The sequence below is a fragment of the Melozone crissalis genome, unplaced genomic scaffold (genome assembly GCF_028551555.1).
Source record: "Melozone crissalis strain CALT ecotype California unplaced genomic scaffold, PUWL_Pcris_2 ptg000036l_1, whole genome shotgun sequence".
In the NCBI taxonomy this organism is placed as follows: Eukaryota; Metazoa; Chordata; class Aves; order Passeriformes; family Passerellidae; genus Melozone; species Melozone crissalis.
The window spans coordinates 12796690-12823719 of NW_026535814.1; the positions used below are offsets into that span (position 1 = coordinate 12796690).

Sequence of the window (27030 nt, forward strand, 5' to 3'; positions counted from 1 at the left end):
ATGGTGCCGCCGGTGCAGCGTGGTCCCTCGCCCGCCTCGGCCGGGGACCTGGCGGCGCTGGCCGAGCTGGACGAGGCGGCGCTGCTGGCCGGGCTGCGGGAGCGCTTCCTGCAGCAGCGCGTCTACGTGAGTGCCGGGGGCCGGGGCGGGGGGTGGCGGCGGGCGCTCGGCTGACCGGCTGTCCCGTCCCCACAGACCGACATCGGAGACATCCTGGTCGCCATGAACCCCTTCCAGCCGCTGCCGCTCTACGGGAGAGAGGTGAGCGCCGCGCCCCCTGCCGCGCCCCGCCGCCCCCCGGCCGCTCACCCCTCTCCGCCGCCGCTTCCCCGCAGGTCTCCGAGCGGTACCGGCGCCTGGAGACCGACGCGCTGCCGCCCCACATCTTCGCCGTGGCCAGCCGCGCCTACCACGCCATGCTGGGCCGCGGGGGCGGCGGACCCCGCAACCAGTGCATCCTCATCAGGTGAGCGGCGGCCGGGGATCCCGGGGCCGGCGTGGGGCCGGGGGTGCCCCCAAGCTCCCGCTGGGATCTCCCTGCCCAAGGTTCAGGTGAAGCTCCTCTCCGGTTCTGTTGGCGAGTCAAAATCCATCTGCACTGGCAACACATCCTTCATCCTGGCCGCTTTCGAGACAGATTAGCGGGCACGAGAACGTGTGGACAGACAAAACTGGCTTTCCTGAGCAGCTCGGGCAGCAATCTTTATAACAGTAAAGATGCCGAATTCACTTCTGGTGGGGAACCAGCCGCTGGAATCCTGCTCTGGGAAAAGCTATTGGGTGCTCTGCTCTGGCAGCACAACTTCCATGGTAAAAGCTGTAGTAAAAGTTGGAAGGGTGATAGTGGAAAGAACCAGTTTTCACAAAGTGAGCTTCCCAAGTGTAAGCAAAGAGCAGGAAGTATTAAAATTTGCTTTTATGGTCTAAGACCGTTGGGGAGGATCTTAAAGTCGTGGGCAGTTCTGTGCTCTAGAAGTCAGGGAAAAGTTGTTCTTTTAACCAAAGAGCCTACCAGTATCACAAACATTTTACTCCATTTTGTCACTCTTGGTCTGGTTGAACTCTGCAGTGCAGCAGGTAGCATCATTTAGCAGAGAAACCCTTAAACAACATCAACTAGCAGAGAAAGCATTGAAAAGTGAGGAGAAAGCCTTGAAACATTAATTGCCTCTTCTCTACAGCTGGGTGTTGTAGAGAACTGTTTAAATGTCCTCCCAGTTAAAATGCTACTTGCCAACTTGTTCGTTTTAATGCTCCTTTGTATTTGCCTTCTGATCATTTTATCAGTACTTTCGGTCTACATGGTGTGGAAGTTGACTGCTGAATCCCTGCTGAGTGTTTTGGTGGGACTGGGAGCTGACTTTGAGGGGCACTTGAGCCCCACTCATTTCTGTAGCCTTCAGGCCATTGGTGCCTGTGCTTTACATGAAGTACTCTCAGCAAGTGGTGGCCGTGGGGTCACAGGTAGAAGAAGCACTGCTGGTGGGGCTTTGGGGGATAGAGAGCAGTCATTGTGTTTCTCTTGGGAGGTGGAAGACAAGAAAGAGTAACCTGTGAGAATTTGTGGTCAGCAGTCTGGTTTTCTGCCGACAGTTCAGAAATGAGTCTGATATACTCCTGTCCTTTTACCTGGTCTGTGTGTTACTGTCACAGGAAGTTCATGGTTTTCCTCTCTGTGGGTGGTGAAACACTAATTAACAAGTTTTCCTACATGAGCACAGTTGGGGTGAACAGGGAAGGGAGGATGAGGTCACTCCTGTTAGATCACAGTTCCCCACAACACCACAGAAAGACACCAGGATCTGCTGTCCCTGGTGGTCTCTTTGGTGTCTCCAGCTGAGCCTGAGAGGTCTGGATTGCATCCCTCAAAGGTGATGTCGGATGAAGCAGCTGCTGCCAGATCATAAGTGCTCATTGCTACCAAATTGTCTTCAGCCACAAATTCCACTGGCTCCTCTTGCTTTCCTGGTCCCAAAGGACATTAGTCATAGCCTGCATCATGTGCTGCAGTACAGCACCTGGGTCACCTGAAGATGACTTAGCATTTCTTCAGAGCTGAGGGCAGTTACACACCAGCTGTGCTTGCAGGGCCTTGTGAAGGTGTTGTGCTTGTTGGAGGTCTAAGGTCAAGCTTGAGCCATGGAAGTCCTGTTGGATATTTTTTTTTGTGGAGAAGGGAGTTACTGAAAAACAAAAATAAACCTGGAATACTGAGCAGGGGCACTGATGGCATGTTCTCAACAGGCAAAATGGTCCTTTTTCGTTTGTATGTTTTTGGATGGTGCTGGTCTGACCTGTGCTTGAGATCAGGGACCTGCTTGAGGTTTTTAGCCACCTATGACACACACTTGATACCAAGCTCAGAGCCACTGGCAGCTACAAAGCAGTAAAGCCACACCACACGCTCAAAGGTCGGCTCAAAGGAAATGGGGACCTGCCCTCAAGTATGCCTCCAGCATTTCCTGCATTCATTTTTTTCATGCACATGCTGAAGTTCTCAGCTGGTGTGATGTTGTCAGTTAAGGGCATATTGTCCCAATGATTGTACATTCCCTCTCCCAGGACAGGGGAAATGCACTTTCCAAGAGCTGGTTGTTTGACTTGGAGGCGGAGGCGCCGTGGATGTGTGACAGCACAGTGACGTGCACTGCTGGCACTGTGGGAGTGTGGGCAGCTCTGCACCTGCATTCCCAGCTGTCTGGCACGTGGATGTATGAACACTTGAGATCTGACACTGCCACTGCATCTCATGATCAATATCCAGGTGTGGGAGTGATGTAGGTAGGGCAAATCTCTCTGGAGAAAGAGGAAGTTGTTGGCTCCAGCATTTTCAAGGAAGTTGATGTACCAGATGGTTTTTGAAGCAGAGCAAATGGTCTGTCTGATACATCCCATCCAGAAGTGACAGCATGGGGTGTATCTGTACTCCCTTGCAGAGGGGGAAAAGTTCCCTGATGAAGTACTTCATGGTTCACATGTAAAGCTGTGGCACATGAGTTTTTAGTCACACAGGTGATTTTGCTGAAAAAATTGTGAAACTCTTGCAGAGCACTCTCAAGTGATGGAGCACTTGAGCCATAAGGGGCAGAGCAACTGTACTTTAAGGTTGATGGAATTTATTTTGCTTTTTCTTGGCAGTGGAGAGAGTGGTGCTGGGAAAACAGAGAGTACAAAGTTGTTGTTGCAGCACATAATGAACCTATGCAAAGGCTACTCACAGCTGGAGCAGCAGATACTTCAGGTAGGTCATTGCAGGATGGTTTTGAAGGTGCAGAAACAACGCTGCTGCAAGAAAACTTGCATTAGGCTTAGGAAGCCTGCTGGTGAATCACCACTGGAAATCAGGGAGCCACACACAGACACATAAGAAAATAGTGGATAAGAATGGTGAGATACCTGGCCACAAATTAGAAGGGTTGGTAGGTCAGTAATTCTGTTTGCTGGAGATGGTTCTTAAATTAGAGAAAATCATTGCAATCATTTATCATGTCCTCTTTTACAAGAGATTGGTGGCATTTCTCTAAATAATTTCCTGTTTGAGGTAAAACAAGGTAGAACATGCCACTTTCATTAAAAAATCAGACCTTCATTTAATGGTACAGAGGGATGAAGAATTCATACACCCTTTAGTAACCCGTCCTTGGCTACTTATACTGTCAGGCACATACCTGCTAGCTGGCTAACTGCCATGCTTGCTCTTTTCATATATCTTTGCCAGCTCATTTTGAAACATTTGACTCTTTGGTCTGAAATATTTCCACTTGAATTTCTCCCCAGGGAGCTGTGAGGTTTATATAAACAAATCATACTTTAAACCGTCCATGTGATAGATTAACAAGAGTGAGTTCTTAGCTTTATTTTAAAGTTTGTCTTTTCATATTTTCTGTAGAAACATAGAGGTCTTTCTCTGTGTGGTAGGTTAACTTCAACCAGTGCCCACCAAGCCACTCTGTCACTCCCACTCCTTAAGTGGACAGGGGTAGAAAAACATAACAAAAACTCATCAGTTGAGATAAGGACGGTGAGATCACTCAGCAACTACCATCACAGATGAAACAGGCTCATCTTAGGGAAAATTAATTTAATTTATTGCCAGTTAATGTCAGAGTACAACAATGAGAAATGAGAACAAATCTTGAAGCACCTTCCCCAATTCCTCCCTTCTCCCTAGGCTCAACTTGGCTCCCAGTTTCTCTACCTTCTTCCCTCCAGCAGCACAGGCAGATAGGAGATGGGTGTTGAGGTCAGTTCATCACAGTTTACCTATGCTACTGTCTTCTTCTTCATGTTCTTCCCCTCCTCCAGCATGGGGTCCCTCCCACAGGAGACAGTCCTTCAGGAACAGAGTGTTCCAGCATGGGTGCCTTGACATGATGCACTCCTTCAGGAGCAGGCTGCTCCAGTGTTAAGGCCCTCCCTGGGCTACTTCAGGAGCAGACTGCTCTGGTCTGGTCCCCTCTGCAGGGTGCAGTCCTTCAGGAGCAGGGTGCTCCAGTGTGGGCCCCCCACAGGGTCACAAGTGCTATCAGCAAACCTGCTCCAGTGAGGGGCTCTCTGCTCAGGCCACAGCTCCTGCCAGGAGCCTGCTCCAGTGAGGGGCTCTCTGCACAGGCCACAGCTCCTGCCAGGAGCCTGCTCCAGTGAGGGGCTCTCTGCACAGGCCACAGCTCCTGCCAGGAGCCTGCTCCAGTGAGGGGCTCTCTGCACAGGCCACAGCTCCTGCCAGGAGCCTGCTCCAGTGAGGGGCTCTCTGCTCAGGCCACAGCTCCGGCCAGGAGCCTGCTCCAGTGAGGGGCTCTCTGCTCAGGCCACAGCTCCTGCCAGGAGCCTGCTCCAGTGAGGGGCTCTCTGCTCAGGCCACAGCTCCTGCCAGGAGCCTGCTCCAGCACGGGCTTCCATGGGGTCCCAGCCTCCTTCAGGCACACCCAGCTGCTCTGCTGTGGCTCCTCCAGGGGCTGCAGGGGAATCTCTGCTCCCCCTGGGCCTGCAGGGCCTGCAGGGGCACAGCTGCCTCACCCAGGGCTGCACCAGGGGCTGCAGGGGAATCTCTGCTCTGGGGCCTGGAGCAGCTCCTGCCCCTCCTCCTTCACTGACCTGTGTCTGCAGAGCTGCTCCTCTCACACATTCCCACTCCTCTCTCTCTTCTGTGGGTGTGCAGCAGTTTTTATCCCAGAGGCACTGCTGCTGTCAGTGGTAGGCTCAGCCTTGGCCAGTGGCAGGTCTGTATGGCTCTGTTGGACTCGGGGAAAGTGTCTGGCATCTCACAGAAACCAGCTTTAGCTCCTCCTGCAACCAGTATATTGGCACAAAAACTCAGTGCCCCGTGCTCTGCTTTGGGCCCTGCAATGGTGAATTAATGCAGTGTGGTGTCATCCGTGGTGGATCCAAGGTGAAGGCCTTTGCTGGGTTGTGGGAATGTGACATTGATACACCTGCTGTCTCTGCTTAGAGCTGGCTTGGGCCACACTGCCAGGCTGCTTCTGATCTGAGCAGGTTCCACAGGCTGGAGAGCTGTGTTTGCAGAGTGCCTAGAGCTGGCTTGCAGTTCCTTCCCTGGAAATAACTCACTTCAGCCCAGATGAGCTGCCCTTGGAAAGCCTAGATATGACGGTGAAGAAATAATGTGCATCTTACTTGGTTCCTGTAGATATATCCAAAGACTAAAGTTAGTCCTCTGGGGGATTGCCATCATATCTTAAAGCTGTGTTCAACAGGCTGTCTAGCATCTACTCTGAGGCATTGTTCTTTCAATTGACAGGCATTCTTTACTCAAATATAGAAAAACTCTCATTTTGCCACCTTTGCATCCAGCTTAGCAAGCTGGTCTGATTGTTCTGTTAATTTCTTTATAATACACTGTCCTTATGTCTACAAATTTCAGTAGCTAAGCTGTCATACTTAATAACTGAGTGCCATGGTGACTTTGTTTACAGCTGTTGTATAGCACTCAATTTATCTGGTGACAGCAGGTACTGTGTGGAAATAGGTTGTACCAACCTTATCTTCTAAAAAATGACTCAATGATCTTACTGAGATCCCAGCAGTTCAATTGTACTGATCATTGTTAATCTCACACTGCTTTGTCTTTGTGATATTTGCCTCTTTGAATTTCTTTATCCAGGCAGAGATAAAACAGGTGCTCATCCATATTCATGGAGTGGTTCCTTTTCCAGCTGAACTCTGAGTAGAAAATGCTAAAGATAAATTTTTCCAAGTAAGTTAGATTGGATTGCTTGATCTGAAGAATGTTTGTTCTCCTTCACTTGTTTTAGGTGAATCCTTTGCTTGAAGCTTTTGGCAATGCCCAGACAGTGATGAATGACAACAGCAGCCGCTTTGGAAAATACATACAGCTGCGTTTCCAGAGAAATACAGGTAAAGTCAAGGGCAGTTACTAGCCTGGGGAGTGGTTAGGAACTGGAGGGAGTAGACTGAGTAGCCAAAACTTGTGGAGGGTAAAATTTTGGCATGTGCCTCCCTGTGGGAAGGGTGTACAATTAAGTAAAATCTCAGAGCAACCACTGTTGGATAGGACCTGGATAGGATTAGGCCTGGATTTGGACAGAGTGGGAGTATGGGGGTGAGAGTGCAGGGTAAGTGTCAGTAATACTATGATGCCAGAAGCCTTTGTTTCTGCTGAAAGAGGTGAACAGAAATCTCTAAGACCACAGGAAGCATGGAGAAGCCCATTTCCAATATAGTGGGCAGCCTAGAGGGTCTTGCACGCAAGAAAGTTAATTTAGACAATTCTCTGCTCCTGGCACCAAAGAAGAGATGTGGGACAGCCCAGGCAGCTTCATGTCCCCCAGAGTGAAGTTCCCCACCCTGTCACCTTTTTGTGTGCAGTGCAAGGTGCCAAGCTGAGTGAGTACCTGTTAGAGAAGTCACGGGTGGTACGACAAGATACCGGGGAGAGGAATTTCCACATCTTCTACTACATGTTTGCTGGACTGTCTGCAGAGCAGAAGGAGATGTACGGGTTATTGGATCCTTCACTCTACAGGTACGTCAAAGGCAGACCCTAGTTTAGTCTTTGTGATGGGTGGTGAAGGGGAAAACAGCATAATGGACTTTTTCCTCTGCACTGGGGTTTTATCTATGAGTGAGTGGAAGCTGGAGCAGGATCTTAATGGAGCTACATGAAGAGATACAGACCATCATGGAAGCTGGGAGGTTAGGGGTCTCTGCTGCACTACCTTGGAAAAGTTTCTTTTCCCTTCTGGTGATCTACTTTGTGCCCATCAGCGATGACTGAGTTACAGTGCTGATTGTGTGACAGTTTTTATGGGATGTGCACTTTCTCAGGTACATAAGTGGACGATTTGGTACACAGGAAGTAGCTGAACACTGGAAGCACAAATACCAAGAGGTTTGCAATGCTCTTGACATGGTGGGCTTCCAAGAACAGGTTAGTCCTGGGGCTGTTTCATTTCCATCTGTGCTTCCTGCAGGCACAGGGTTTCTTTGTAGCTCCTCTCCTGAAGCTCAGACCTATTTCTTTCTCTAGATCTTCCATGCTACTTCCAGACTACCTGAGTCTGCCAGGCTTTGTGGAGACCTTTTTCCCACAGGTTGCCTGTGCCTCTTCCCTTAACCTCTCCAACTTCTGGGTCATGTGTGTTGTACATGCTGCATGCTGGTGGGTTTTTCAGTCACCTTTCTTTTGTGTTTTAGGAGCAAGTGGACATGCAGGCTATCTTGGCTGGTGTGTTGTCTCTGGGCAATGTGACCTTTGAGCCTGAGGAGAGCAATGGGTCTGTGAAGGTCAGTGAGGCCTCCAAGGGATGGCTGAAGGCTGCAGCGGTGAGTCACAAGAAATTTTCATGAAACCTTATGGGTATTATGCTCTTCCCCACTGGCTGTGTGGCTGCAGGAGCTGTTCCTGTCAGAGGATGTTTTCTGCCTCAGAATGTGAGGGTTTCTAAAGAACAAAGTTTTTTTTGGAAATGTACAGTTTGACCCCATGACAGCGTCTGTGTTCGCTGCTATTCATACCCAGAGAGATGCCTCTTAGCTTCTGTTTCTTGTGTGTCTAGAACCAATGTCTTGCACAGTCAGCATATACCTTGCTGACTTCATAAAACACAAGCTTTTTAAAATTAAATGTTTTATGTTAGTGAGTTTGATGCCTTGGAGAAATTCAGGTGTGCAATATCTGCAGATTAGTTCTGTGTTTTCATCAGATTTTGTCCAGGGATATCACCTGAAGTGCTGTCATTTTTTGTTGGTTATTTTGAATTAAGCTTTCTATTATTTTGCATTAAGTTATCACAGATTAAGAAGTATGTATTTCCCAGGACCATTCAATTTTTGTTAAATGGGATGGAGAAGTTATCCTTCTTTGTTAACAACATAGGACAGAAAAAAAGTAACATCCTTCTCCCCTTTCTATTTCTTTTCATTTTGACCTGTTTGAAATCCCAGCACCCTTGCTCTTTGGTTTCACTCCCATCTCTTTGCTTGTTTCCCTCCTACACTATACCAGAAACAACCGCCTACTTCTGTTCAGCAGCCAACTTCTTTTTATCTTATTTCTGAAAGCCTGCTCCTCATTTCTTGCCCACAGGAGGGGAATTCCTGTTAAACCACTGAGGGGTTGTGTGTGTCTGAGTTTGCTTTGTTTCCTGCCTCTGGTGTGGGTTCCTGTGACTCTGAAGCTCAGATGCTTCAGCACCTGCACAGTCACCTCCGTGTGGTGCTGTTCAATAAGTCATTAAACTGCCCAGCAGGGACTGGCGTGGCTCCCAAAGAAGGTGAAAGGTGGCAGCACTGGAAGACAAAACAAAAAGTGTTTGGGAGCAGGTGTGTGAGGCTGGTCACTGCAGGGGTGGAGCAGATCAGAGCCCATATCTCACTCTGGTGCCAGCAGTAGCACTCGCCTTATAGGGGGGCTCACAAAGGCCTGAGCCTGAGTCATGACCCCATTACACACAGACACAATCGCCATGAGCAGAGTGAGGGTTTACAACTGACTGTCCTCGTCTCTTTCCTGTTTCCCAGGGTCAGTTTGGAGTCCAGGAAGATGAGCTATTAAAATGCCTGATTTGTACAACGTCAGTGACCCGAGGCGAGCAGATCCAGCGCTTTCACACCCAGCAGCAGGCTGAAGGTAGGAAACACAATGAATTGCAGATGTGCTGGCTAGAAAGATTGGATTTTGATGGAAGGGTATCCCCACACACATGTGCAGCTTGTTGGGAACAAAGATGTCCTTCTGTGCCCCTTCATTCCTCTCACACAGAGGGAAGTATGTCAGTGTTTATCTGTTTAGTCGCTTACTGACATGGAGTGCCTTGAATGCTGCTTTTGTTTGGTCTCCAGGAGACTGCAGAGATTAAATGAGAAACCAAGGAATTGGCTTTGCTTTCTGCCTCAGTCCAGCCCAGAAAGAAACTCTGGGTATTTGTGCAAAACAGGGGAAGGCTCCTGTTGCAGAATGCTGGCAGGGTGCAGAGCTCTAAGTAATAGATGGAGAAACAACCACGAGAGCAACAAGATGTCAGTCACAGTGTCAGAAATTGAGTGAAAAGAGTAAAATAGCAAGCACAAGGTGTTATTTTTCCTTTCAATAAAACAAAATAATCTAAAATAATCTGTACCAAAAAGTTCATATAAATGATAGTACTTTAAAAGATAATTTTAAAAAGAGATTATTGCTTCAAATAAATGAAAGAAGAAAATGAAAATGAAATGGGATTAGCTAGTTCTATTTTACAAATTTCTCTGGACAGTAAACTATACATATCTAATCATAAGTAATGTTAATTTGATCTCCTTCTTAGAATGTCAGCAAGGTTGTATCAATTGTGTCCTTTTCTTAACTACAGAATTTAAACACTTAGCAACTATGGGCTAGGAGGAAGAGAACCATCCAATTTTCCAAGTAAAATTTGGAGCTTCTCCCTTGGTTTAGCAGTGAGGGGATCCATACTTAGTGTGTCTTCAGAGAGGAAAGCAAGTCTCTGGATATTCTAAAAAGTGGCATGACTCAAAAATGCCCTGGTAGACGTGGCTGATCTTGTCGAAAGATTGTGAAGATTTTGAAATTGAAGAGCTGTTTTTACCCACTTGCAAAGCATGGGGACAATCCAATGTTTATCTGGTCTTTAAAGTAGCTTCATATAGCCATTATTGCTAGAGGTGGATGTAGAGGAACAGCCTGTGTTGTGTGCCCTGCTCTCCTGTGAAGCCCATCAGTGAGCTGCTGCTGTTCCTCTGTGCAGATGCTCGGGACTCCATTGCAAAGGTGGCCTATGGCCGAGTGTTTGGCTGGATTGTTTGCAAGATCAATGAGCTGCTGGCTGAGAATGTGGATCCTGATGTGGAACTGAGGGAGATAGGTGAGTTCTGCCTGCCTTGTTCCTGTTTCTGTTCTCAAATGTGCATCCCTCAGCCATGACGAAGGACAGGGCACAGCGTGAGGTTTCACAGAGCTTGTGTGCTGGGGTGCATTATCAAAACAGTGATCCTGCCAGAGATAAGAGTCAGCAGTATGAAGTCTGTTGGGCTTTGTTCAGCTCTGAGCAGTCAGTTGATCTGAAGTAACTGAGGCTGTTCTGGGGCACTCTGGCTTAGCAGAGAAGCCAAGCTGGAGGGGGTCTTCTCTTAACTAACTCTTCAAGCTGTGGAAGAGCTGCCACTGGTGTCTCTCTTGGGTGCATTTTCCCTGTGCCACAAAAGCTGTGTGGTAAGAGATTTAGTTGTGTGTTGGTGTACACAGTAATCTGCAGGGATGGTCTGCAGGCTCCACTATGTGCTATTCTTCCCTTTTTTTAGGCATCTTGGATATTTTTGGGTTTGAAAACTTTGCAGTGAATCGTTTTGAACAGCTTTGCATAAACTTGGCCAATGAGCAGCTGCAGCATTTCTTCAACCACGTAAGTCTGCTGGGGGTGACCTCACCTTGTATTGCAAGGAAAACAGAACACTTTTCCACCTGGCACATGCAGGAGAGCTTGGGGAAAAACATATCTATTGCCTGTAAGGACAGAAATAGTGAATAGTGAACCAAAATAGAGAGCAGCAACCTTCCCTGCTGGGGTAGGGGAGCCACTGGGACAGAAAAGGAAGAGGTAGATAGATGAAGCAGTAATCAAAGTTGTAATAGCAGGGACACTTACACTCTGACAAGTGTTCCTGCTTTATGCACCAGCACCGGTAAGTGCCAGGGTTACAGAGAACCATGGAGAGCAGCAGCCACATCTTGGACCTCTCATGCTGGGGCTGAGAGTGCCACACCCCTGTCCTCTTGTTCTGGGTAGGAAGGAAGGTGTTCAGGGTTTGTCTAGCCAAGTCTAGTGAGTGCTTCAACCTCTTTTTTCTTTATTTCAGCACATTTTCCAGCTGGAGCAGTCTGCCTATAAGGAAGAAGGGCTACCTTGGGAAACTATCACATTCAAAAATAATGAACCTATTTTGGTGAGTGAGAGGACTGACAGAATGCAATTGGTCCATCCAGCCAAGAGAAAAGTCTTGCTCTTTCTCTGGGGGGGAGATGCACCTGGGAAGAAGCTCTGCAAAGGGTGGTAAGGGTGAGAGGGGATGTCCTGCACTGCTTTATGTATTTGCCATGCATCTTCTTTCCTGCAGAATCTGCTCCTGGCCAAGCCACTTGGGCTGCTGTCTCTTCTGGATGAGCAGAGTGCATTCCCTCAGGTATACATGAGACAGAAGGCAGGGAAAATATTATGGGGGCTAATATATCAGTGTCTATCTGGGCTACAAAGAAAGCTCTTGGGCTGGAGTGCAGGATGAACAGAGATGTCCCCATGTGTGACTTATGAGACAGGACATCCTGATCAGAGGCAGTCTGGTGGCATTGGCATCCCTGAGAAGAGTCAGAGAGAAGGTACAGCAGAAAGACTACTGCACAGCCAAGGATACTTCCAACATTGTTTTGATTCTGTGTGTCCTCATCAGGCCTCTGTTGCAGCTTATGAAATCTGCTGTCTTGCAGGCAACTGATAAGACATTTGTGGATAAACTAAACAGCAGCTTTAAGGGGAATTTACACTTCCAGCCAGCCCGAGGCCGTGTTTTGGGCTTCAGCATCATTCACTATGCTGGGAAAGTATGTACTGTTTGCAAGAAGAATGCTGTTGGACTGTATGTTGGAGGGGGTGGGGGTTTGCCTGACAAATAAGGCTTTGATCTTAAGGAATGTGTGGTCTGAGGATGACACTAACAGAAGTGATGTGTTCCAGTGGATTGCCTCCTAGAATTCCCTGGGATTTATGTAAAAATTGCTCTCCGGAAAGTGGGGCTACCTCTCAGAAGTGTAGCAGATTTACAAGAATCTGCTATTCTTCTAATCACCATTCTATTAGGATTCTAGTCCTAAAATAATACTGTATAAATTACAGTGTCCACTGTGCAGCACCAAAGGAGAGGTTAAAGGCTTTTTCTTTACTTAATGGGTTCCAGAACACAGCAGTGACTATTTTTTTGCAAACGCCTGGGAGCACTGTGTAAACAGCAGGGTAATGAATGTTTTGAAAGTGGAGGCAGTTATTTACACATTTACTGGTATCTAAGCAGCTTGAGACTTAGCATTATTGCATGTAACTTTACTGCCACCAGTATTGAAAGCATTGGTCCACATTAAATTGAATTGATTGGAGGTAATTTTTGGAACAGGAGCAGATATGACAATTCAGGTCATTGTAACTTGCAGTTTAGTAATCTAAACTCAGCATTGTTGACTAAGTTATTATTTGTGACATTCATTATTACAAAAATTAACATTTAACATGTAAAAGGTGGATGTCTTGGTGTTATACTGCACACTCCTGTGGTTCTGATGCCTCTGGCATGTGCATGGTTGTGTTCCTCAGGGCTGGCATCTGGGGTGCATATTTGTTTAAAGAATTCATGTGCAGGCCAGAGTACATTCAGTTTAACTCATGGTCAGCTCCCAGCAGGCTATGGAAGTGGCTTTTACAGCCAGCCTGTGTGCCCTGCTGTCCTTAGTGACCTGCTGCCCTTTCCCCAGGTACAATATACTGCCCAGGGCTTTCTAGAGAAGAACAGAGACACCGTGCCAGCCAGCGTCCGTGGGCTCTTCATCAACAGTGTCACCCCCTTGCTCAGTGTGCTGTTCACAGGCAAGTCCTCTGCACATCCAGCATGAGTCAGGGCTTACCTTGGCAAGAGTTAAGTGTGGGCATGAGGCTCCTGTGTTTCCCAGAGTGTGTTTCACAGCTGGCAGTGCCAGAGGGACTCTGGGAATGCTGCAGCCTGCACTGGAGCTGTCAGAGCAACATGTTTATTCCCTGCCATGGAAAGTAAGGCAGGTGTATCCCCTTCCAGAGAATTAGCCACCCCTCAGATGCCTTCCCATCTTCTCCAAGGCCAGTGCAGGACTGTCTCCACTGGTGCTTTCTACACACTCTGTTCTAGTCTAGAAATGAAGCTGGTCAAGATCATAGATTCTAAAAATGGAGCTTCACAAATTGTTAAAAAAACTCTCAGTCATGCATTATTTTTCTCCTACCACTACAGTCCCCTTTTCCAGTTATCAATAAGCCTTCAGATTCTCCAAGCCTTCCAATTAAATTAAAAATTTAGAGAAAGGTCAGGTGGATACTTCCTTGGAAATTGGCTGGCTGAACACTGTGCTTCTGGTATAGTAATTTCTGGTCCCATTCAGTCCATGCCACTTTCTGGGATTTACAAGAAACTGATGAATTTAATTTCTGTTCTCCATTGTGTTTTTCAGCTACTGCTCAGGACTATCTTTCTTCATTACCATTTTTGCACTGTTGCTTAGCCTAGTCTCAACTCTTTTAAAGTTCGTAAACATCAGATACAACCTGTTCTCAGTTTGGCTGTCCAGTCTGGGCAGTGGCTTTAGGTGCTGAACAAAGGGTTTGGTCCAGATGACCTCCAGAGGACATTGCTAACATCATTCTGTGATTTTATGACTCGCATGAAGCCATTACATCAAGGGTGCACAAGACTCTTACTAGATCCTTTAGTAAATTAAAATTCCCTGGTTTTCTCATCCTGTCACTGAATTAGTTATAAGCTATCTGATATATAACCTCCTGATAATCTATGATTATCTGATAAATATCTGATAAATAACCTCCTGAGTGCTGTAGGTGAGCTCCCCATTTGCTGCCTGTGCCATTTTTTCTGCACCGTTAGATGCCCATTGATGATAATTCTACTGAAAGTCATTTAGGTTTATTTAATAACCTGATGGTCTTGTCTTCTCAATGGCAGAAATTAGTAATGACTGCCTTGTGTGCTTCCTACAGTAGTTCCATGTGGTGAAACTGAACATCCTATGATTCAGTATTTGTAAGGAGGTTTGTGTGTGAAGTGAGGTTTTAATGTTTAGCCCTAGTGCATTGCAAAGGTACAAAATGAGCTAATTGTCTTTGTTCTTCCAGCCACTATCTCCAGGACAGGGACCCTGATGCCTCATGTGAAAGCCAAGGTATTGCACTTCGGGTCCATATCACAATTGACAAATGTTACCTGATAATTACTATTTAGAAACTGTCTGAAAAAGGGCAGACAGTAGTTGGTTTAAAATAAGAGCAGACAGCAATCAGCTTGTAACAGTTTCTCCTTTGGTTTTTACCATGTTTTGTGCTTGCGTCTCCCATTTATATGTTTAGCTTGTCTTCCCTCCCGTTACATCCATTCTCACTCCTTTTTTGCCATCTGCCTTCCAGGAGTACTCTTTGGCTGTCAGTCAAGCACCTCTTTCTGGAGCTGATCCTTTGTTTTGGTCTGGTTTCAGGTTGTGCCAGGAGCAGATGACAAGTTCAACAGCACACGGAAGCAGTCTGCTGGAGCTCAGTTCCGGGTACGCCACTGCTGCCCTGAGGTGCCCCGTGAGATAAAAGCAGTGATAATTTTATCACTGCAAGTATCACTGCACTGTGTCCAGAGTGCTAAGCATGGTTAAAGCAGATATTATGTAGACAGGGGTTTTCCTGATGGCCAGGCAGGGCTAATCATGGTGGGATGGGCCCAGTTGTTGCCAGAACCCAGGAAGTTGCTGCAGGGTGAGAAAACAGTCCTTGCTGAAGGATATTGCACATGTGGCAGTGCTTTGGCTTGATGGACTGTTGGTCTTCCTTTGCCCTTGCCAGCATTCCCTGATGGTGCTCATGGAGAGGATGTATTCTGCCAACCCACACTTTGTGCGCTGCATAAAGCCCAACAGCCAGAAGGAGCCAGGTGTGCTGGACAACCAGGTGGTGCTGCTGCAGGTGAGCAAAAACAGTGTCCTTTACAGGGATTTCTGCCACATCTCAGTGGGAGGGCAGATTCCACCAAAAGGCTGTGAAAAGGTGGCTCAGTTGAGTCTTCCCTTGCAAGAGAAAGAGTGGCCATACTTTATGTATTTGTAAAGATTCTGAGTACTTGGTAGTTTTTGTGACACAGTCTGCACAGATTTTGCAGTCTTTGATCTCTCTCATTTCTTTTTCATGAATGCAATGAGATCTGCTTGTCAGGCGCTAGGATTCATCTTTGTATCTCCCCCTGGATGGGACTGGTACAGACAGTACTCTGGAAAAATTGCTTCCCAGAGGAGACTGTTCTCACCCATCAGCCAGGGCAACTTTGACTAGAAACCAAGATGGGATTGCTTTGATAGGATCTGAAATGCACTGATATAATTTTAGTTGGATATTCTGTCAGGTCTGAGGTATAGATGTCTTAAAGAATACTGAAAATGATTGGAAGAGTTCAGAAAGCTCAGCATCCTCTTTAATGTATATAAGAAAGGATAGGATTAAGAGGAAGTTCATCCATGCCTCAGAGTACTTCTGTGTCCAGATTTGGAAATATGAAGCTATCCTCTAAGGGACAGAAGCAAAGCAGTACCCATGGCTGGAAGGTGAAGTTATTTCAGTCGTTGGTTTTTATGGTTTCCAACTTCTAGCTCAGAGTGGTTAATCATCAGAGTTACAGGATGAGGTAATTTCAGTTCTTAACCAAAAAAACATTTTCAGAAAAAAACTTTTTCATTTTGAACTGGGGAAGTTTAGGGCTGAATGAAGTAATTTCTGCCTGCAAAGGAACAAAACCAGTGTCATAATGACCTGTTTCTCTTTGTTTCTCTGATCCTCTTTGTGGTGCTGTTTCAGCTGCGGTACAATGGGCTGCTGGAGACAATCCGTATCCGAAGAGATGGTTTCTCCTGGAGACCCTCCTTTGAGGAATTTGCTGAAAGGTCTTTTAAAACCTCTGAATATTCCTTGTTAGATATTATTTGGGAAATTACCCTGATAACCAGATATGGGCAATGAGTGAAGGAGTTTCTTCAAAGTTCATGTGGTCTGAGGTCATGGGGTTATTTGCTGTGGAGGCTGAGTGGGGAAGATAGTGATTTGTTGTTGTTTGCTGTCAGGGTGATAGGGATCAGCTCAGCCCATCAAGGATGTGGCTTTTATGTGTTTGTATTGGTCTGTTTTCCACAGATATGGAATTCTTCTAGTTAAACCTGGTCTCCCCCTCACAAAAGAAAGGTAGGAACATTAACTTTGTTATGTGCAGTCTGGTTTGTTTTTCAGAGGCTTTTACTTGGAGTAGCGTAGAAAACTGAGTAAAAGGGACAGAAAAAAGAGGAGGGGATTTTGTGGTGATGGGGAAAACGGATCCCAGGCAAGGACATTAATGTTTAAAAAGCATTTGGTACCATGATGAATTAAATTTTTCTTGAATTGTTATGTAGCAATTAAATTCAATTGTTGTAAGTGTTCCAAGTGTTGTTGTGCTGTGAAATGAAAACTGACCCATGTATTTAATTGGGGAGTGACAATAATGGTCAAGGGTGTCCACTAAACTCAGCATGGCAGGCACTCAAATACTGCTGCAGGGGTCCTCTTCAGGCTTTTTCCTGATGGCCCATGGAAGAAGAAGTTACAGACAATGTTGAACAGGCAGGCAGCACTCCCAGGCTAGAGAAGATGTTTCTAAACCAAGAATTTTGTCTCTGTATAGGCAAAATATACCATCAACACTTTTGGAACCCAACTGTTACACACATAAACATCCTTCCAGCTCTGCAGAGAAGCAGGATTTTACCCTGCCAGTGTTTTCCTTCCTACATCTAGGGCAGCAGTTCCCCACCTCCTCTTCTCCACTTTCCCAGCCTCTCCTTCCTGCCAGTGTCAGCTGTGATTGATAGTGAGAATGAATCATGTAAAGAAGCCAGCTGAGGGGTTTTTTTAAGTCATTTAAGAAAAGGGTTTGAATGATCTGGAACAATTCTCTCCTGGCAGTAGCTCCTCCTGCCTTCACAGTGCTCCCTTGAACTTCCTGATGCTTCTGAATAGAAAGAATTTCAAACCCAACTGAGGTCACAAGAGAATCTCATAGATGGGGAGAGATTATTGTAAAAAGGCAGTGTGGCGTGTTTAGAGGCACAAAAATCATGGGATGCATTTCAGAAAGAAAATCATGTGGATGTGGATTGTGGCACTGTGGAAATTGGCCGAGATAGAAGGAAAATCACTTCTGCTTTCCTGTGTGAGATATTAGCAAAAAGTGCCACTATGATTTCACAGCCTGGATTAGCAGGAGAGAGAGGAAGCTGTCTATGTGTTGCAGCTAGAGTTGCTTTCAGTTCCAAGTGTCAGGGAATCTTTCCGAGTGACCCAAATTTTATCACTGGAGTCTGCAAAATGAAACTGAATTGGAAAACAGACTTTCTCCCAGAAGTCTTGCTTTGCTGACCTTGCAACTTGTGTCCTCCAAAGGGCTTGGAAACAGAATGAGGAAAAACACTTCTGAGAATAAAATAGGCTCTACAGAATTGCCTCCCAGAGAGCTGAAGTAAATCTGCCTCTGGGAACCCCTTTGCAGCTGTTCTTCCCAAATGTGATCTAGCTGTACCTCAAGGTGCATTACAGACTGACAGCCAGTTTACTGACTGTTGGGAATTGCTGAGGCGCTTTATATCCCTTTATGCAACTAAAAAAATTGTTGTTGGCTTTGGGTGGAAAATTATTTATTTCACTTTTTTTGTCTCTTTCAGCTGCTTGGAGATACTGCAAAGGACGGAGCTGAAAGGATGGATTTGTGGGTAGGTGTGGATCACTGCTGTAGGGAATGGGAAGCCTAAGATTTTACATGTGTAAGCTGTCACCCGTTCTCTTTAGGGAGAATTCTGTGGTTTTAGAAATGGGCTCTTCAAAGGATGATGGATAAAAGTTTAGACAGTGTTTCTCACTGCATCTTTCTCTTCCAACTTCATAGAAAGTCTCGACTTTTCTTTAAATATTGGCATCAGGAACAGCTGGCAAAGTATGTGGAGCGACTGGAAAGAGCAGCAGTTATCATACAGAAAGGTGAGTGCTGGGGCAGGAGCTGATCTCAGACCAGGGGAAGTAAAGCCTTTTCTGCAGTCCCTGCTCCACCTTTGCGGAGGACAGAAGGGTAGGGCAGGTGCCATCTCTATGTCAAGGCCCTGTGAAGTGAAAGTGCTTCTTGCAAATGTCAGTATTCCCAGTGCTCATCCTGAATCAGGGAGAGCCCTCAGTGTCAGCTTTGGAAAGGGAAAATGTGTGCAGAAGAGCTAGGCTGAGCAAGGCAGGCACATGATTTGGCTGTCCTGAAATCTGGCTCACTGTCCTCTGGAGTAAGGATTGTTTGTGAGTTGTGTTGAACTGGGGAGAGGGAAATGAGTGAAGCAGATCTCATGGCTGTTTTCAGAGACAGGCAAAAGGGGGTGAAATTTTGGTTTGGTTTTTTCCTTTCCTTTCCACATAGCATCTGCTCTAGCAGCCAGTCTCTTCAGAGTGGCTGTGAGCAGATTGGTACTTCCCTACATGAGGACTATGCATCCAGGGGGAGGAGGAGGAGGAGGCTGCTGTCACCCTGCTAAGCTCCCCTCTGTTGCACTTCTGTTCTGTATGGGTTGTTGCACTGATGGAGCATCTGAGCAACTTCCAGCTGTGCACCAAAGAGTGTGACAAACATCAAATGGTCACAAGCTGTGCGCGGTTGTCATCTGTGGGGAGTGGGAAATGAGAGGGTGCTGCTTTCATAAAAAACACTTCATGTGTTTTAATAACTGGTAGAGTAGGTGGGATCACACAATGTCTGCAATCCTCCTGGTGAGCCCTGCAAATGGCTGCTTATGGGAAAGGTTTTCCTGTGGGCTGGCATCAAGGAAATCCTGTCTCCTTCATGGTGTCTAGAAGGACAGAGATGGATGGTTAACAGGCCCTTCTGTGAGGTTTCTTTTTAGGTATTCAGTGCCCTGGCATTAGAGATGAGAGCTTAGATCTGTAATTTGATTTCTATAAATCTGTGATCTTGCAGCTTAGAGAGTAGAAGACAGTTCTCACAGGGTTTTGGCTGCCTGCTCACAGTAGAGTTTCCATTGCTCTTTATTAACATGATTCAGGTGTTGAGGGCTTTGTACTGGATGAAGGAATATCACCCAGTGTTCTTCCCCAAGAGAATTACAAAGGCATGAACAGCATCTTTTTTTTCTGAACAGTTTTTAGGGGATTCAGATGCAAGAAGAGTTTCCTAAAGCTGTTGGCTGAGGTGAGAGCTCAAGCACAGCAGCTACAGGAGGAGGCAGAGAGAGAAAGAATCCGGCAGCTGGCACTGGCAGCAGAGGCCCAGGGTGAGTTGTTCCCGCTCACAGTGACCCAGGGCATGTCCACTGGTGTGGTGATCACCTTGGAGTGCTGTGAGCTCCAGGTCATGATGGCCTGCCCTGGGATGGGAATTCCATCAGTGTGGTGGGCAGGGAGCTCATGATGTTTCTGCTCTTTAGAAGTGTGGCATTGTCTGTGGGGAATAGAAGCAGCATAATGAAGGTAATTTGCCTGGCTGTGCTGGAAGGAGGGCCAGGCTGTGGTTTTGCCACATAATCCATGCAGCAGAGCCTATCCCAGTCCTAGGCCTGTGGAGAATAGATCTCATGGATCTTGGGATGCTTGAGTTCACCTACTTTTTTCTTCTTGTTGCAGAAAGAAACTCCCTTCCAGTCCCCATGCCACGAAAGAGGCGCCCTCAGTCTAGTCCTCATCCTTCTGATCAGTCACAGCAGCCACCAGTACCACGGCCACGCAGCAAACTGACAGAGGTAGCAATACTGGCTCTGCTGGGGGCCCTGACCCAGGTGTGCTGGTTCCCTGCTCCATCCACCTTCTGCATGCACATGTTCTCCTGCATGCAGTCCCAAGAGAATGTTTTCATTCTTGTCATGAGAAGTGTGAGTCCTACTGTGTTTAGATAAAAAGCATGGTCAGGACCTTTGAGGAACTGAAAGCAGCTTTCAGTAGTTGGTGGCTGATCTTCTCTTAAGGGACTCAGCAGTTGGGTCACCTGCTGAAGTGATCTCTTCAAATGTCCCCTGCCTTTGACTTTGCTTTCGTGCTGACTTACCCTCTCTCCTTGCTTTCAGTCCACTCCTTTTGATAACTTCTTGAACCCTTCTGTGCCTCCTCCTGCTCTGGGAACTGAGGAACAGACTGGGGAAGAAGCAAAAATGAGGAAACTCAAGAGAGGAGCAACTCTCCGCTGGTTCACAGAGACACAGGCCCAGAAGGTCATGCAGGATGATGGGGCCTTTCCAAGCTGGCTGCAGGGGATGATCAGTCGCAGGTGAGTCCTCTGGACACAGTGACCACAGGTGGAAATCAATGTGTCCTTAGGACTGTGTAGCTTGGATTGGCCAGAAAGGAAGTGGAATAGGAATGGGAGTGACCAGCAAAACTTTTCCCTTTCAATCTGTGAGCATCAAACCCTTAAGGGAAAGCTTGGGAGTCCCTGTCACAGGTTGTAAAAGCTGAGACTTTATGTAGGTCCATGGAAAGACCATGGAAACTCATAGTACATAAGTCCACTGCGTCCCTATATACAGATCCTGTGTAGGGATGGGAGGCTTGTAAAGAAATCAGAGAAGAAATACACACATGCTGAACTTCCCCTGTTCTGGACCATTTGCAGAGACATGAAGATGAACTTTTGGGTTGATTCTTTATGACAGTTTTTCATATTTCAGTAGAGGTCAGGAGAAGACCCCTATTTACAGCAGGAGAATATAGAATTCAGCTTACTTTTATTTTAAACAGTATTAAGAGGGACTTTAGGGAGTAGCCAGTGGCAAAACTCCACCAAAGCCCTTTGATACAGGCAGAGGAAGGGTTTTTGTTGATACCTCTGTCTATCTAAGGAGGATGCAGCATAGGTGGCATTTGCTTCTAGTTAGTCTGGGAGAGATATCCACTAAGCCCTTCTTTCTTATGGATCTGTTTCCAAGACTTTGTTTAAATGCTTGAACTTTTTCTACCAGGTCTGCCTCACACTTTTCTCTCTTGGCTGAGTCAAGCACTGCTTTCTGAGTGAAGCAGTGGCATAATCAGACAGGTGCTGATTATGCCAGTACTTATACAGGAGCAGGATGGGATTACAGTCTCACGTGTGTGCAAATTGATCTGTGGTGCTCCACACTTGTTAACTGCCAATATCCTGTAATTTCTTTTAGTGGGATTCCTTTGTCAGTGTTGCTGCCATCTGAACACCCTCATCATCTTGCTTTAGTTTTTTTTTCTGTTGAAACTGCAATTCTCCTTCAACCTTATTAGATCTATGTTCTTAGATTTTTTTCAGATTTTTTCTTTTTTGTTCTTGGATTTTTTTCTTCTTTCTTGGGTTATTTTTTTTGTCTCTGTTTACTCAGAGACATTACACAGCACATTAGCTTGGTAAAGGACACTACTCTAGCTCACAGCTCCCTGGTAACTGCATTTCTTTTAATTTTTTTATGATAGTTATTGATGCCCTAACCTGTAATAATTCTTTTATCCACAGATGAAATAATGTAGGAGAGGAATTAGTGTCTGGAAGACAAAACAATCTAAATTCAAGTATAGACTAGCCATGAGCACTGCACAGTGAAGGATGTGGCAGATCCTTCCCAAAGACAGTGATGCTTAAGCAGAGACTTAAGTTTTCACACAGCAGTGTAAGCTCAGCCTCATAAAATGGAGCAGCCAGAGCGGCCCCAAATTGCCCTGGTGATTTGCAGTCACCTTTAGCCTGGAGCAAAGCACAAAGCAGAGCTTTGTCTGCTGGGCAGAGGAGGGGAAGACCTCCTTCCAGCAGGAAGTTTAGAGAGCCAGAGTGGTGTAATCCAGGCTGGTGTTTTTTCCAAGGTGCTGGGCTTACCCAGTACCCCACAGCATCCTGACTTCTTCATCTCTGGACCATAGGAAGTGCACACATGCACAGATTCCTCGTCTCAGTGGTGCTTTGTGACATGCATGGTGCTGGAAGGCAGCTGTTGCTATTGCACAATCAGACCTGCTGGAGCAGCCCTGCTTGGAGAGGCTTTGGCTGAGAGTATGGTGCTTCATCAGCCCATTGGTGCCTTCTGCACCACCAATCTGAGTTGTGAGATGTGTTCTGTAGCCAGGAGCACACGGGGCAGATGCTGGGCTCCTTGGGACACTGCCGGGCTAGCACATGAGATAGGATGTGAAACCCAGCAGTGTGGCAAGGCAGCTGCTGGCTCTCTGCTGAAAAACTCTTTCTTGGTTCCAGGGAAGCTGAAAACTTGCTGATTGACAAGCCCTTGGGTTGCTTCCTTGTTCGGATCAGCCAGAGCCGGCCAGGCTACATCCTGACATACCGGTAGGTGATGGGCAGGGGAGGCTCAGGGGAGACATTATTGCACTCTACAACTCCTGGCAGGAGCCTGCAGCTTGGTGGGGTCAGCCTTTTCTTCCAGGCAGCTGGAGACAGGACAAGAAGACACAGCCTCAAGCTGTGGCAGGGTAGGTTCAGGCTGAATGTCAGGAGGAATGTCTTCACAGAAAGGGGATGTCAAGCACAGGAACAGGCTGCCCAGGGCACTGGTGGAGTCACCATCCCTGGAGGTATTTACAAGATGTGTAGATGTGGCACTTGGGGACATGGTTTAATGGTGGACTTGGCAGTGCTGTGTTAAGGATTGAACTTGAGAATCTTCAAGGCTTTTCCATCCTAAGGAATTCTATGAAACTGAGTACTGCATGAAATTCTGTGATCCTGGAATTCTGCAGTCATAGAATTCTTGAATTCTGTGATTCTATAAAACTGCTTGACTGGAGGACATTACCTGTTCCATAGAGGAGTCCAGTGACGATCATGTTTAGCCTCTCCTGTACTGGATGCCTCAGGGAGTTTGTAGTAGCAGCTGGGATACTGGCAGAATCTGTCTCTTACTGAAAAAATAGACCTGTTTGTGGGTGGGGTGCTGTGGCTCCAAGGGTAGAGGTCCTGCTTAGGCTGTACTCTGTGGCTGAGAGGGCAAACCAGGTTGGAAGGAGATTGCAGCACCTAAGAGCACATGTTAGTGCCCAGCACATCTCCTGCCAAGTGTGGTACTTGTTACTGAGGATCCTGATTGCAGCTGGCTCTGGGGACCACAGGTGCAGGAAGCAGGAGCCAGGTTCTGACAGTCTGAGGCCCCCATGTCATGACTGTTTCTGTCCATCCCTCTCCCCAGGGGCGAAGGGCGCTGCAGACACTACATGATCCAGGAGCAGCCCAACGCTCGCTACGTCATCCTGGGCGAGGACCGGGCGCACGCCTCGCTGACCGAGCTGGTGCGCTACCACCAGGGCGTGGGCATCCAGCCCTTCATGGAGACACTGACTGTCCCCTGTGGGCAGGTGAGTGCCCAGCGTCTCCAGGGGGAAAAGGGGATGGGGCGTGGACTGTGCCTGGAGTGAGTGCTTGGAGACACTGCAGCAGCATCTCTTTTGTGTTCCTGTTGAGGGGTGTCCCATTTTGGCCAAGCAGCTTGGCTGCTTCTGCATGAACTGGGAAACGCTGCTAGCTGGGGAGTGCTGGGATGGGGGAGAGGCGCTGGCAGGTGGATGACACCCCGCTGCCGCCTGAATGTCAGCAGTGGCCACAGCTGGGTATTTCTCTTTGTTGTGCTGTTCAGTGTGTGTGAAGGGTCTGCAAACCACTGCTGAATCCACTCCTCCTTTCTCCAGAAAAGTAGTGAGAGCTTGAGTTACAAAAATCTGGAGAATCTCACCCTGAGTTCATCAGCAGACAAGGGGGAGACCCCTCCAGAGAAGCAGTCCTGCCCCTCCATGCCTTCCAGTGGCACACCTGCTCTGCAGTGGTTCAGGAGGACCAAGAATTTCCAAAACCAGCAGACCCCAGAAAAGAGTGGAACAAAGCCTAGCTCTGGAGAGAGCAGCCAAGGAGCCTTCCCTCGCCTCCGCTCTTCCATACGCCTGGCAATGCAGGAAATCCAGCAGGTGAGCTGGGGCATGTCCTCTGCTAAGCCACAGTCCCTCTGGCACACATGGAATTTCCCTGCCCAGAGGCAGGAGAGAAGAGGATTCCACAGTTAGTACTCGATTTCTTAGCTCCTGGGTCATAGGTTTTATTTGGTGGTCTTGGGATCAAGACTGTATTCCTTGGAATATTCCTTTGCCAGCTTGTGCTCCCCTGCCAATGCTGTTTCTCTGCTTCTCATCACAGTTCACTTCCAGTCCCATGAAGGTGTCTAGAGAGAGGAGCTCACTGCACTGAGGATGCACAGCCTGGGTGACACGGTAAGAGGAGGCAGTGTGCAGGGGGGAAAGCAGCACTTGCTGTTTCCTGGGATGTGGAGGAGCAAAGGAACTTTTCCCTTCACGTTTCATCTGTAGCATCTCTTGGCCACAAGCTACATAGAAGTAGAGCAGGAAAAACAGAGAGCAGCAGCCAGCTTCCATCCCAGGACTACACAGAGACCAGGGAAACCCGGGAAAATCAGCCTAAGTTTGGGCTCCCAGCAGCTGTGGTGCAGGGAGTGCTTGCAGTACAATGGCCAGGCTGCTGGAGGGAGCTCACAGTTTGTTGGAGGGCTGGGGCTGGGAGGATGAGGGCTACCAGGATGCATGGCACAGCAGTCAGCTCCAGCGGCTTCCTGCGCTGGAGGGGCAGTGGTGGTGGGGAGCCCTGCGGGGTGGCAGAGGCAGCGAGCTGAAGGCAATGCTCAGTACACGGGGAAAGGCAGCAACTTTGTTGATGTAAAGAGGACTTTCAACAAAGTCTCAGCAGTGGAAACACTGCTAGTGACTGAGATTGTGATACAGTGAGTGGGTAACACAGATCTGGAGTGGGTCAGAAGAGGCTTTTTGACTGACCTTGCCTTATCCAAAGTATTGGGTGGATGTGCAGCTTCCCTGTCCCACTTAGCTGCTGCAGGAGCTGTAGTCCACCTCTGGAAGATTCTTGGTATGTGTCAACTGAGCATGGAGAGGGATCAGAAGACCATGCTTTTGGCTGCTGACCCACTGCAGGGCTTCCAGCCACACACCAAGATTGCCAAGTTTCCTGCGTGGTTCTGCTCCCATGCTGGAAGTCATGCTGGAGCAAAGCTTTCTAGCTAGGGTCTGTCTTGTCTTTCTCTTCATAGCTGAGAAAGACAGGAACTCTTCAATAGCTGAAAAATTCCTCTCCCTGAAATGTTTGGCTTAGGCTTCATTTCTCTGTGTCCCATTCATTGGTGTGCCCAGGGGATGTTCCCTGTGTCAGAGGTTAGGCAGAAGAAAGATAAAACACAGGGATCTGCATAGATAACTGCAAGCTTGTTGTACTGGGATACCTAAATGGAATCCTTCTGTGTCCTCCAGTGAGTTGTGTTTCTTGACTTTCTTCCAGGTCCATGTGGCTCAGATCTGTCCTCTTCCAGTGCTGTTGGGCCTTGCCTAACAGTGAACACATCCAGAGATACAGCAGCCCTTTTCCTTTTTTCAATTTTTTTTTATTTTTCTTTGCTGTACCCAGCTGTCCCTGTGCTTTCAGACAGGGCTGATGCAGAAGTTCCCTTTCCTCAACACTGAGGCAGATTGTGACTGCAGCATCCAGACCAGTCTGATCCTGGCAGAGGGGAGAGGATGGGGACAGTCACACTCAGCACAGACCCACTGTGCCTGACAGGCTGTGTGTTAGTACTTCATTGTTCCTGCACACTCCCCGCCTAGCACTGTGAATAGTCACAAACTGGGTATCTCCCAACAACCTCTTCTGCCACAAATATCTGATTACCTACCTCTTTCTCTTTCAATATTCTCTGTTTTGGTCCTGTGTGTCTGCTGCTCTGGGAGCCAAGGGAAGTTGGGCTTGGGCAATAAAAAACAAAACTGAAGTGTCCTTTTTGTTGAGTGCAGGAGCACTTGAACAGAAGCTGAGACAAGGTCAAGAAGGCCTTTCTTGTAAAGGGGATTCACTGCCCTTGCACCAGTGTGCTGGCACACTGCTCCACAGTCCTTAACCAGAGATAAAGTCAGGGAATCATTGGCGAAACCCTCTCACTCATCCTGGCTGAAATCTCTACAAGTCCAGGCTGGACAACATGCTGCTTTACACTGAGGATGAGTAGAGGGCTTGGAATGTAAAGGACCATACTACTTGTTCTGTTTTTTCTACCTTTTAAAATAAATCTCTTTTTTTTGCCTATGTGGAGAAACTCAGTGGTTTTTTTGTTGTTGTTGTTGTTACCTGCTGTCAGTTCAGCCACAAATGGCAAATGAAAGAGAGCAGCTAACAGCTCTGGGGGTAGACATGGGATCATGTGAAAGTGGAGAAGCTGAAGGCATGTGGGCCATTGACCCTGGCATACAACTGCTACCTGTAACAGCCACTCCTCTTGTACTTACTTATGCCTGAAGTACTTCTGGAGTGCTCCTTACACCACTTGTAACATCTCTCTTCTCAGCCAGCCTCATTTCCCTGTGGCTCCATTTCCCTGGCTCTGCTCTGAAGGACAGCCAAGCTGCCCACCCCACCTGCCCTGTCCCTGGGAGCGTGGCTGTGTCCAGGCTGGTGCTGTTATCACTGTGATACAGGGTGTGGGCTGCAGTGTCTCAGCACTGCCTTTAGTCACGGGGCTGTTTCTCCTCCCTCACCCTGCTCTGGTGCTGAGCTGTGCTGGATCACAAGGCAGCGCTGCTGGCTGCAAGACAGGGAAGCAGTGGCTGTTCCTGGCTCTCTCCAGCACTGCCTTGCAGCTTTAACACACCTTTTCTCTTCCTCATGTTGGGTTTTGGCAGC

The 27030-nt window shown here is 47.5% G+C and overlaps 1 protein-coding gene across 1 annotated transcript; it reads left to right on the top strand.

The window, feature by feature from the left end:
• On the top strand, positions 1–26394 carry LOC128941481 (myosin-IIIb-like). The gene is made up of 30 exons (XM_054283257.1): positions 1–126; positions 196–261; positions 336–466; positions 3139–3241; positions 6273–6375; positions 6847–7003; positions 7306–7408; positions 7675–7803; positions 9001–9109; positions 10224–10340; positions 10777–10877; positions 11332–11418; positions 11590–11655; positions 11957–12070; positions 12992–13103; positions 14397–14443; positions 14753–14818; positions 15108–15227; positions 16110–16195; positions 16443–16490; positions 18002–18049; positions 18223–18314; positions 19472–19603; positions 19953–20068; positions 20390–20589; positions 22531–22620; positions 23477–23642; positions 23973–24245; positions 24472–24545; positions 25639–26394. Exons 1-29 carry the CDS (start codon positions 1–3, stop codon positions 24520–24522), a joined length of 3159 nt encoding a protein of 1052 aa, XP_054139232.1. The 3' UTR covers positions 24523–24545; positions 25639–26394.
• Positions 26395–27030: the final 636 nt, after the last annotated feature.